This window comes from Protopterus annectens, chromosome 1.part1 (assembly GCF_019279795.1).
Source record: "Protopterus annectens isolate FY-2018-M chromosome 1.part1, PAN1.0, whole genome shotgun sequence".
Classification (NCBI taxonomy): Eukaryota; Metazoa; Chordata; order Ceratodontiformes; family Protopteridae; genus Protopterus; species Protopterus annectens.
In genome coordinates this window covers 1,692,705,491-1,692,718,076 of record NC_056726.1, presented here as the reverse complement: position 1 = coordinate 1,692,718,076, position 12,586 = coordinate 1,692,705,491, and the positions used below count along the sequence as shown (strand labels likewise).

The 12,586-nt window shown below is 39.5% G+C and overlaps 1 protein-coding gene across 1 annotated transcript in view; it reads left to right on the top strand.

The window, feature by feature from the left end:
• Positions 1 to 12,586, top strand: part of LOC122814033 (uromodulin-like) — a 391,951-nt gene that overhangs the window by 234,724 nt on the left and 144,641 nt on the right. Inside the window, exon 6 of the mRNA XM_044086624.1 lies at positions 12,089 to 12,242. Coding sequence (XP_043942559.1) covers positions 12,089 to 12,242 — 154 coding nt within the window. The remainder of the gene's footprint in view (positions 1 to 12,088; positions 12,243 to 12,586) is intronic.

The following is a 12,586-nucleotide window of genomic DNA, read 5'->3' as shown; positions in this document are numbered from 1 at the left end:
GTTATGATTGTGATGCTATCCATGCAGCCCATTGGGCCAGTGGAAGCCACAACACACACTGCTGTCCCCTTTGCATATGCTTACCACAGACATCCCACATACTGCATGTACTGTGCACACACATATCTAACCCAGAACATATGCACACCACTTATTTATCCTGTCCAGTGGACTACAGATACAGGCACATTGTATAACAATAGCAGGAGGCTACTGCAGCACAGGGCAGATTCACATGAAGGCAAGGCATCTGTGGTCATCAGTGTTAAGATGCTTCACATTCACCAAATGCACAGATATTGGCAACATTGTTGCAGACAGTTTAGGTGCAGGTGCCCCCCCCCATTCTCCTACACATGCGGTATTAGTTATCACAGATGACTGTAACCTCCCTATCCTCTCACATGTCCAGGTGAGGGCCACCCTCAACATTGCAGAACACATAGCATCACTGTTACGAAATGGTATACCTGGATGTGTGCTACGCTCACCCCTGGAGGACATAGCACCACATGACAGTCTGATATTAATCCCTGGCCATACTACAGGATATGTACCTGAACAGTGCCATACATACATAGTGGTCCCACACCAATGAGGAGTAACCTCTACTGACCCTGGTAACTACTGCATCATGTGCACAACTGGCCTTGTGTTCTAAGCTATGGAAGTTTTAAATATGGGCAACATGTACAGCAATATTACATATGTATATATTTCAGGACTATGTACACACAACCTATCTCATGGACATACCTATAGATAGTGAACTATGATACTTTTGGAGGTGTCACAGTAAACATAGTATTAACCTGCTAGTTTGCATTACCTGTGTTTGTGGCAGCTGTTGCTGTGTCAGTGGTGCTGCTTGCTGCTTGCTGTTTGCTGCTGCTGCTGCTGGTTTTGCTGCTGGCTGTCTGTATATTTTTATTTCTCTCTCTCTCTCTCTCTCTCTTTCTCTTTAGGTTTGTGCTATGACTCTATTGCATGTGTAGTGTGGGTACTGAATGCTTTTGTAGGTATCTGCATAGGTCCATGTGATGGCCTCTGCACCAATTGTAAGGCAGCATTGGCTAATTGCATACAGCCAGTTGTGTACTGATTGCATGTCTCACTGTGATTTCAGGACAGTGCTATAAAAGGGTATGTGAGATAGGCGTTGCCCTTTCAGATTGTAAGGGCGTGGACCATGCTGGTATGCTGTTGGAAAATGTTCTGTGAGTGTGAAGGTTAGTACATCTCTCATGCTTCATGCTGTGTTGTAAATTCAGGTTGCTGCATTTCTCCCACCTGTTCCCTGTAGTGGGTGTGTATGCATACTGACGCCTATGACTATATTTCATATGTATTGCTATATATACATATGTGTACATATACATACTTTCATATATGTACATTAGCTGACAATATTGGGTACAAGCTAACAATTTGCAGGGCTGTTTCTGTTAACACTACACTAGTATGGGAATCCAGTAATTGGGACAGTGAAAGTCTGCCTGACATGCTTTGGGTAGTACACATACTATATTGCCTTTATCTTCATTCCTACTATTACATGTTCCACTTATTTAGCACTATATTCCTATATGAGAGTCATGTCTTGCTGGTGGGTCATACAGACTAGTGTTACAATGGTCTTGTGGTAGGGCCTACTTGTATGCTTGTATTTTGCTTTCAAATTGAGTACAGGGACTATCAATCAAAGTGCTGGAGGCACCTTTCAGCAGTAAAGGGGTCAGTAGGTCTCACAGGAGTCAGGCTGTGTTGCAGATTCTGGCTGCTGCATTTATCTTCACTGTTTCCTGTAGTGAGTGTGTATGGATACTGACACCTACGACTATATTTCATATGTATTAATATATATTTATATGTATGTATGTGTACATATACATACCTTCATATATGTACATTACCTTACATTATTATGTACAAGCTAACAATTAGCAGGGCTGTTTCTGTTAACACTGAACTAGTGTGGGAATCTAGTAATTCGGCCATTAAAACTCTACCTGAAATGCTTTGGGTAGTACACCTCCTATATTGCCTTTATATTGATTCCTACTATTACATGTTATATTTATTTTAGCACTATGTTCTTGTATGGCAGTCACGGCTTAGTGGTAGGTCATGCAGACTAATGTTACCAAGGTCCTGGGTTCGAGACTGGCAGTGGGAATTTATTTTTCTTTCCAGGTTTTCAGAATGAGTACAGGACCTGTCAATCAAAGAGCCATAAAGGCACTTTTAAGCACTTAAAACCAGGTCTGCATTCGTTTGCGCGGAGCTCACGCATGCGCACTGGTGGTGAGCTCCGCTAACACACGCGCACACCCGCGCTATTTTCTTTGAAAGAAAAGAAAAAGGGGTGACAGGAAAGTGGTGAAAAAGGGGTCACAAAGAGGGTAAGACAGTAGGGAAACAAGCGTGGCATTTGCAGGAAGGATGTGGGTAAGGCCCATAGATGCCCATGTCTTTAGCAGCAACAGCTGTGTATTTCTATGTATTTTGGTGGGACATTTGAAACCTTCCACCCCTGAGAGAGGTGTCAGGACAACATTAATATTTGTTGTAAAGCCAATTGTAATTAACAGTTTCAATGTCCAGCGGACATGTGTGCGACATGGACAGCTATGTATGGGGCGTAATTTTTTTGTGGGTACAGAGTATTTTTCAGGTGAGAGTGGTATGTCAGGTGAAGGAAGTCGGTATAGCTGGGGAGGTAGGCTGGGTAGGTTAACAGACAAGACAGACAAGACGCATACAGGGGCGGTGTATGACACAAGTGGGGGGGTTACACAATTGACGGGGACGGAGGTTGGGATATCCAAGGCACATGAGCCCACAGACGGCAACAGTGGAACTGATATCCCCACCCATAGGCAGTTGCCACTGTTCCTTCACAGCCCAGGATGGGGCTGTTCTGGGGGCTGTGCAGGCGGGACAACGGCCATGCCCGTAAGCTGTGCCACCCGAGCCTCGAGCTGGCGTAGGGCCCCAAGAACAGAGTCTTGGATCTCCCTTCGCACCACAGACTGGACACCTTGGAGGGTGAGTGGACGTACTCCTCCGGCCACGCTTGCAGAGGGGGGACGGGCCCCATCCCCTGCAGCGCTTCCACCTGAAGGTGGCACAGGGCCACCGGAGGAGGGTCCAGCCTGGGCACTAGTGCCAGGTGCAGTCGCCAGCTGAGGTGGGAGCGGTGGGTCCACTGGGACCTGCCTTCCCAAGCGTTCTAGGTTTGTGGGTATGTTATGTTAGTTTGGGTTAGTGGCATATTATTCCATTCCAATTAGTTGTAACAGCATGCATTGGTATTCCCATTAAACAAACACCCAGATATTAACACCATTGAACAATGGGCATATCAATATCACATGCATTATTTGAATGGAAATACACAATCAAACAACATGCAGGGTTGATTAATGGCAACAGGCCATCAGGTTTGCAGGTATGAACAGGGCACATGCACAAACAGACATGCATATATTTGTGAACAGGACAAATGCCCATGGTTAATGAAATGTTCACATACCAATATTTAGTGAGTGTTTTAATTTGCAATTATAGGGTGGGGTGGAGAAAGAAAATGATGACACATTCATAAGTTATACATTGATATACATTTGTAATAGGTACACAATTAACTTGAGGCTGATGTTTCAAAATGATTTTTATTTGACTGTCATGCTAGACCTGTTACAGTTACATTATTATCCTAGTTATTTTGAATTTGATCAGATACATCATCCTGCTACACTTCGATGACAGGACAGGGGACAACTATGGCTGTTTAGTTTGTCAGACAATCATTCATTCTATCTGCAAATTGTTTATTGTCATCACCATATACAGATTTTGGCTTAAACATTCAAGATTCAGACACACTGAAATCAGTTTGGGATGTTAATTTGTAATTCCCACATGCATTTAGTTCTGTGGAGACACACTCAGGCTTATATATTCGGGGGTTATTACTACTTTATTTATTGATACATGACCCTTTCTGTCACTCTCACACATCCTGCAATTTCACAGTTCAGGTTGGTACTTCTAGGCTTTGTTCACATATTAGACCTGTGGTGATTCAAACACTTTCCAGCAGCCTCACTTCTGTCATGATTCAGCATTTCAACAGGGGATATATCTCACATGTGATTACCTCATATTCTGAAGCTGTACTCTTGAGACTACTGCAGGTTATACTATATTTAATTAATGGTGGGACATCTGTATTACAGCACTATTTATTTCTATCAATTATATTTCCAGTTACACTTGTATACTGCTGAACTTGTTGCAGCCATACCTGCAGACTTTCACTTGTTGCTTGCACATTATATTTCTTTTAATCAATACAGTGCAGTGTTCTGATACGTGCTACACTATAATATTTATTTACAAGTACTATGTGGGGTTACTAACCTGCATGGTGGTGCAGCCGCACCAGCCTGTGGTCATGCGCCCTTCGGTTCGCAGAGCGGACACCTGCAGCTGTAATACAAAACAAGTAATACTGGAATACACATCTCCATTGTATCAGCTAGTTGAATTCCTTACATACATAAGTAAAATGTAACTTACTCAGTAGTGGGGCGTTGGGCATATCCCGGGCCTCCTGGATCCATTGGGTCAACTGGTCTTGCTTACGCCGCTTCAGGTCCGCATGGTGGTGACGGACCTGCTCACCAGTGTGTGGTATGCCAGTAGCACTAGTGAGATCATGAGCCAACTGGTCCCATGCCTCCGCCCTGTACGCTCCCCATGAGACCTGGCCCTGCATGAGTTGGGCCTCATGATGGTGAACTAGGAGCCAGACCATGTATCTGGACTCCTCAACACCCCACCGCTATGCTCGAAAGCAGCGTCCCTCCCCTACTCCACTCATTCTGCCTGCAGGTCTGTTCTACAATCAGTTCTGCTGTGTATTCCCGCCTATGGGGCTTATATATGCCGATTTTCCTGCACATTTCTATGATTGGCCATTTTGGAATTGTATCTACTTCACAGAAACTGCTTTATCATGCTCCATTCTGGATTATATCCTATATGTATGCTATTTCTGCATTTCTAAGCACTGCTGTCATGGCTTAGTGGTTTAGTACCTTTACTCTAGTGCATGGTATCCTGGGTTCGAATCTGACCACTGATTTTTAATTTTCAAGACTGTCTAGAAATGAGTAGAGGACCTGTCAATCAAACATGCCAAAAGCACTTTTAAGCACTTAAAACCAGGTCTGCGCTTGTTTGCGCGGAGCTTACGCATGCGCACTGGCAGTTAGCTTGTAGGAGCGTCGCGCAAACGGTGTGCGCTGGGATAAACCTTAATTGGCTGGTGACACACATGTTAAGCTGAGCACAGCTAGTTGCACACAGTTTGAGCCTGTTAAACAAGTGCTTAGCTATGGGCAAGCAATTTGCAGCTTTTTAAACACTACTCAGCTACAAGCACTCTGTCTCACTGCAGCTTAGCTATCAGTACATTTCTAAATATTTATATTATTGTGTTACTTCAAATTATATGCTACATTTCATTCCATTTTACAAAAGGGTATACTTTTACATTTGTACAATACTGTCAGGGGCCTTTTTAGTGCTTATTTACAAAAAAAAAAAAAGGTGGTTGTGTGGGCTCGAACCCTGCCTGACTACTCTTAAGCTGGCAACTCTACCGCTAAGCTATTTCTTCTTGGCTTACTTTGCATATTTAGTTCTCATATCCTTCTCCACTGCCTGCTAACTGCAATTGTGCTAGTAGCACACCCACGCACACGAGCACACACAGTAGCACACATTTACGGGTTTTAAAAAAATAAAACAGTTTTTATTTTCATTTTATAGCATCTGTTCACTTTGTACACTGATGGTCTGTGGGGGAATGTGTTGTGTAGTGTGTTTATTTACATTTCCATGGCCTCTCTCGTGGCTGTTTACTTTCAGCCATTCTCCACTTCCGGGGGCGTGTCCGCATGCAGGGCTTAGCCTACGGACACGCCCCCTACTCTCTTACACGGACCGTGTAAGAGTTACAGTGCGATTCAGCATGCCTCATGCACCTCATGCATATGCATGACATGCTGACTTCACACTGTTTCACTGCAGCCTCCATGTAAGAGTTAAAACTCTTACACGGAGGCTTCCTGAATCTGGCCCCTTGTTTTTTGAAATAAACACACGTGTTATAAATGTTAAGCTTTGATTTGTTACTATATATACAAATGAACTGAGTTGCATTTTTTGTGAACAGTTTAAAACTTAGCAAAATTGTCCATTTACACAGATAGAAAAGATGGTTTATATACTGAAGAATGCTGTCTACATATTAAACCATTTGTTGTACAGCATATGCCAAGCATATTTTCCATCAGTTTTTCTTTCACAAATTATCTTTGCATTTGTTTTGTAATGACTGTAATGTACACTTAGTCCAGCTTCCAAACTTAGTATTAAACTGAAGCCTGCTAATTAAACATTACTGAAACATTAATATGTATTTCTGGTATTTTTGTCTTGCTACCATACATGATGATGATACCCTAATTATTCAATGACAATAAAAAGGTAAGGTTGTCTTTTAATAATTACTGAATCATTAACACAGACCAAAATGGATTTTTGTACCATTATTTTAGTCCCCTCTGCAGTGTTGTTTACGCAGTCAGTGTAAAATTGAAAGAGTGCCCTTTCCCCCTTTAGTATGCAGTATTTTATTGCAGTATTGTTTATTTGCTTCATGTTGTGAGGTATGCCTGCCCTCTGGCTGTTACCCAGACTTTTACACTCTGGTTTTTAGATCACTAACAAACTGTGGACCATTGTGCAATTTGGTCATTTTTGGACATTTTTAGAGACTGAATATATATATTTTTTTTATAAAGCTTCTACTGTTGCCCTTGCTGTCATAGTTTTAGTAGGAATTGCCTCTACCCATTTTGAAAAGATATCCACTACTACTACTAGTATATATTTGTACCCTCTCTTTGTTATTGGCAAGGGATCAGCATAATCTGTTTGAACTGCATACCATGACACATTTGCTGGCTGTACTTGTAATTGAGTTTTTTTTTTTTACTTTTAGCATTTACCTGCAAACAGATTATTAATTATATGCATGCATAATTATGACATTTTATTACAATTACCAAATAGTGTTTCTGTAGACACTCCTACTTTTTGCTTAGTGTTGCATGTGAACACTTAATTATGTTTAGTAACAATAATATTTAAAAAAAATGCAAGCCACCTGGCCTGGCAGCCAGTCTTGTTTTTGACGTTGTAAACTTCAGTACCAGTAATATTTTATTTCCCCAACATTTCTTGTAGCTACCCATCCCAGCCTGGGAATATCTGAACTTACATAAAACAAAATTTCTTACTTTGTTTTTTTTCTTTCTGGGCATTCCAGACTCTGTAGACCATAGTACATCCCTTAACCCTTTCAGCACTTTTTTCACCTTTAGTCATTTGTTAATATACTTGCAACTTGGTATTAGAATACAGTTGTAACACTTAGAATTATAATAAGTATGTGTGATTTGCATAACTATACATACATTTTAAACTTGGGTTTTATTTGTAGTATTATATACTCAGTACAACTTTATATTACTAATATTACTTTTGTATACTTTTTTGCCAGGGTCTCTGCTACTCCTGGTGCTATTATTCAATTACAAAATATAATAAAAAACAAAAGAGATATTGGCTTAATTAACACATGCTTAAAACAGATATATTTACATTATTTACATTTGCTGTTGTCTGCCTTTTGCTCTTGTGCATTTTAAACAGATGCACTTTAGGTGAAAAGAAAATACTTGCATGTCAGTCTTGTGACTTTATGTCTCTACTGCTTTTAACTACTCTCATTTGATTTCTTTGCCCTAGAACTGCTTTGTTATTTGAAATGGTGATTCTGAAATTATTTAACAGGTTATCTATGAGAGGCTGCCCCTACGTGTATACTATGAGAACAGCATCATACATTTTACTTTACTGTTCAACTGATTGTGTCTTGCTTTAACTGAATGAAAGTTTTAAAACATCTGGAAATTATCTGTTTATACATTAGATTCTGTTGTGTATGCTAACCATTTTCTAAATGCAGAATAGTATGCCACTAATTATTTTTTGTCAGTGTAGCTAACTGTTGGTTAAGAGATGGAATCTCTCTCATTAACTCTTTACTAACCTGATTATTGTTGTCTTGTGATTGTGTATGGGCTGTCTGATATTTTTCAGTATTCTGTTGTGCTGACTTTAAAGCTCTTATGCACTTCTGAAAAAGTGTCTGCATATGTTGTTAAAACTTTCTGAACTCAATCTGTTTATCTCTTTGAAGTTTATTAAATTCTCTGTCAGTTCACCATGAACCTTGTCTCTATCCTTATCTGTTTTGTACTGTGCAGTGGTTTTATTACACTTTTATCTAAAGGGTGTAAAACAATGTGCAGGAGATTATGTCAATAACTAATTTGATTGCTGCTGTAACTCTGAAATTAAAATTTTACATGCGGTGACAGGACATAACTGTTTAACATCTGTAAATAATGCAAGTGTATGACCCTTATCTGCTGCATTATCATCAACAATGGTCTGAACTGCACTTTTAAGCACTGTACACAGAAAGCAGTTTTATATTACTTGTACAAAAAACATTTAATGTCATACCACACATATTTTTTTAAGATACCAGTCAAACGTAATCTATTGGTATAATTCCTGACTGTCAACTTGACCTAATAAGGTTTTACATTTGCTAATATGTTGTTTACACAAATTCTGTAGTCTGTCTAAAATCGACACATTAAAAATAATAATGTGTTTACTATATTTTTTACTAGCCTGTTTTCTGGCATCCATACTGCCATGTAACATGAAAGATTTTCTGACCAAAGTCCACAGAGACAGTTGGCCATGCTGCTTAATGTAGATGGCTTAAAAAGTTCTGCCGTTACTTGAAAAGCTGGTGAAGCAAAGCTGGTAGTTGCAGATTTGAACCTGAGAATTCAGTGACCTGGAGAATGTATGGCACTGGTTATTTTCTGCATGGCAGTCTCACTCCAGATTCAGTTGTCTGAGGAACTGTACTGCTGCAAACTGATGGAAACTGAAATGCTCCTAATCAGGGCTTAATCACATACATAAATATTAGTTACTGTGCCTCCCCCTGTGTTTGAATACAAGCAAGGCTTGCCACTGAAAAGTTATTTAAAAAACAGTCTTATGCTTACTAAAGTTGCTGAATGCAGTTCTGTGTTGGTGCCTTAAACGTCTGATTAGTAAACTGAAAGATCAAATGACGATGTCTGTCAGATGTCTCTGCTGCTACTTTAGTGCCTTGTAAAAACAATGTCTAATGCAGTTAACTTTAACTCTGTGCAGCACTTATCTATATAACAGACGACACATACAGTATTGTACAGTTTACAACTGTCATGTCTCAGGTTAAACTTTTGAGACAGCATGAAAGATGTTCTCCAGTATGCGGATGTAACAAGAAATCAGATCTAACATCATACACTTGTAATGTCCTTTGTATATTCTTCTGTACCATCTGGATCTTGTCCGTGAAATAGTACGCTGTTGTTTAATACCTTTGGAATTTGCAGTCTGTTACTTAGGTATTTTCTGATGTCATAGAGTTTGCTCTGGTTTTAAGGTGAATTACTTTTAGGGAGTCTTTTCTATTGTGCATGTATCTGTATGAAAGCAGCTTTCTGTTGCTTATCTGTCTGTACCAAGTAATACATTCAGTTTGGATGCCTTTTTACTTTTTATCCCTTGCTTATCAGCTAAGAACAGTTTAACCCTTTAATATATGTATGCTAGCAAACAGAAATGTTTATGCATCTAACTGACTATTTTATCCTACATATATTCTAGCAAACAGAAGTGTACATGCATTTGTAAATCTCTAAATATATATATATATATATATATATATATATATATATATATATATATGTGTGTGTGTGTGTGTGTGTGTGTGTGTATATATATATATATATATATATATATATATATATATATATATATATATATGTGTGTGTATATATATATATATATATATATATATATATATATATATATATGTATATATATATATATATATATATATGTGTATATATATATATATATATATATATATATATATATATATCTAACACACTACACAGAATTTTTAAAGCACAGCTATGCAAATGCATCTTAAATATCAGTCTAAGAGGTCAATTGAGGGGTTAATTCGATTTGGTTTTAAGTTGGTTTGACAAGGTCTAGGGTGTGAAAAAAAAGTTGTATGAGTGGTTTTCTACTACATGCCTAGGGAGTACTAAGTAAGAATTGCCAGGATGTTTTCAAGAAAATTTATTTTTTAATTGATTTACATGTTAGACAGGGCAGCTTTGGTGGTGCAGTGGTAAGCATTGCTGCCTCACAGCAAGAGGTTCTCCAGTTTGATCCTTGGCTGGGGTGCCTTCTGTGCAGAGTCAGCATGTCATGTGGGTTTCCTCCAGGTGCTCCGGTTTCCTCCCACATCCTAAAGACATGCTGTCGGTGGATTGGATACTCTAAATTGGCCCTAGGTATGCATGCGTGTGTGTGCCTTCTGTGGAAGGTTGGGCACTGGCCTGGCAACTCAATGCCATAAAAACTTCACTGCCAATCATGAGCAGAAAGGTGATCTGTTGTGGCATACCCTAACTGGCAAAAAGCCAGAAGAAGATTGATTTACATGTTAGAAATGGAAAATGTGTACATGGCAATGGTAGTTAGAAAGTGCCTGAAGGATATTTATTTTTCGATTAGTTCAGTTACAATACATTGTAATGTTTCAAACCTCTTTTAATGTAATCATAATAATCATCAACCCTCTTTTTTCCCGTTTTCTACATGGGGTGGTGCAGTGTCAAATGTTACCATCTCTGTCTATTGAATGCCACTGTCTTGCATTTATTGATGCTCATGCCTGACTATTGCAGGTCTTCTCTCACACAATCCATCCACCTCTTTGCTGGACACCTTTGTTTCCCTCTTGCTTTCCTCCTGTCTGCCCCAAATCTTCTTTACTAGATGGACTTGTGCTTTTCTGCACATGTGCCCAAACCACAATAATCTGTTCTGTTCTCTTTGACCTTTTCTGCAATTGGAGCTACTTTGACTTCTGCTCTAATGCCCTCATTTATTTATATATCCCATTGTAACTGAGGTGACCCGTTACATAATGGTTAAAGTCTTCACGTCCCATGAACCAGGAATAAAGTTCAATGCTGCCCTCTGGCCAGTGCCTGTTTGGAGTTTGCATGTTCTCCCGGTGTCTCTTTTGGGTTCCTCCCACTTTGTGAAAAGCACAGTGACGGTTTCCATCTCAAACTCATCAAAGAAAAGCAGCACAGACTCTACATGGTACCCTGTAGGAGGAAGTGTTGTTTGAAGTGGCAATTTGGGCATCTACTGTGATGAGCAGTATCCTCATACAGGAGAACATGGATCACAGACTGCATGCCATGGCAGGTTAGCCACTTGATGGGATAAAAAAACAGCTGTAGGTGATTCAAAACCATCATAATGTGAGCGTTTTCTTTTTTTACACACATATATCTTGGTTCATCGATATTATTCATAATCTATGTGGTTCAAAAGGAAGCCATACACATTAAACACATTCTGCTCTGACACTTCTTTATTTTATATATGTTAAATAAAAAACAGTTGTAAAGATGTCCAACATTTAAACATGATCCCCCCTTTTCACTTAAACATAGTTTGATGCATCATTTTGTTGGAGGCTCAAATAAGTCCACTAACAGAAATCCAACTTGAACATTTTTTGTCCAGCAGCAGGTCATGGCTCTATTTATCTAAAGGAATAAACTATGTACATAATTATCAACACCATCTTCTGCCATTTATTCTGGTATGTGTCAGAAAAAAAATAAAGGGGAAACATTGTACCTTAGGAAAACTGATGATTCTTTTTACAGAAAATTGCTACATTCTTGCCAGCCTTACAGACTGATGTTTTTTTTTTTATTCTTGTAGAGATAGCCTTAGAAATTATTGCTTTTCTTTTTCCTCTGTTTAACAGCTGTCCTACTGCAGGAGATGTTGCAATCAATATCACTCTCTCTGGAGTATCGACTGAGGGGCGTTTCTCTGTAAGAATCTTTAAATTTCCCGGGAGCAGCAGTGTTTACCTGCACTGCAGTATTGTGCTCTGCAGGATTGGAAACTGCTCAGTGGTAAGTGTGCATGAATGTGTGTGTCTAAGTGTGTGTGTGTGTGTGTGTGTGTGTGTGTGTGTGTGTGTGTGTGTGTGTGTGTGTGTGTGTGTGTGTGCGCGTGCATGTTTGCATAGGCATGTGTGTCTGTGTGTGTATGTGTGTGTGTGTGTGTGTGTGTGTGTGTGTGTGTGTGTGTGTGTGTGTGTGTGTGTGTGTGTGTGTGTGTGTGTGTTTTGCTTCATTGTACATTGATCAAGTCTGCCTTCAGTGTTGAGTAATTTCATTCAATGACAAAGCATTAACTTAGTAGTCCAGGGTGAAGTGAGGAGGCAAGACCTGCACATCATCCATAAATGGTACTT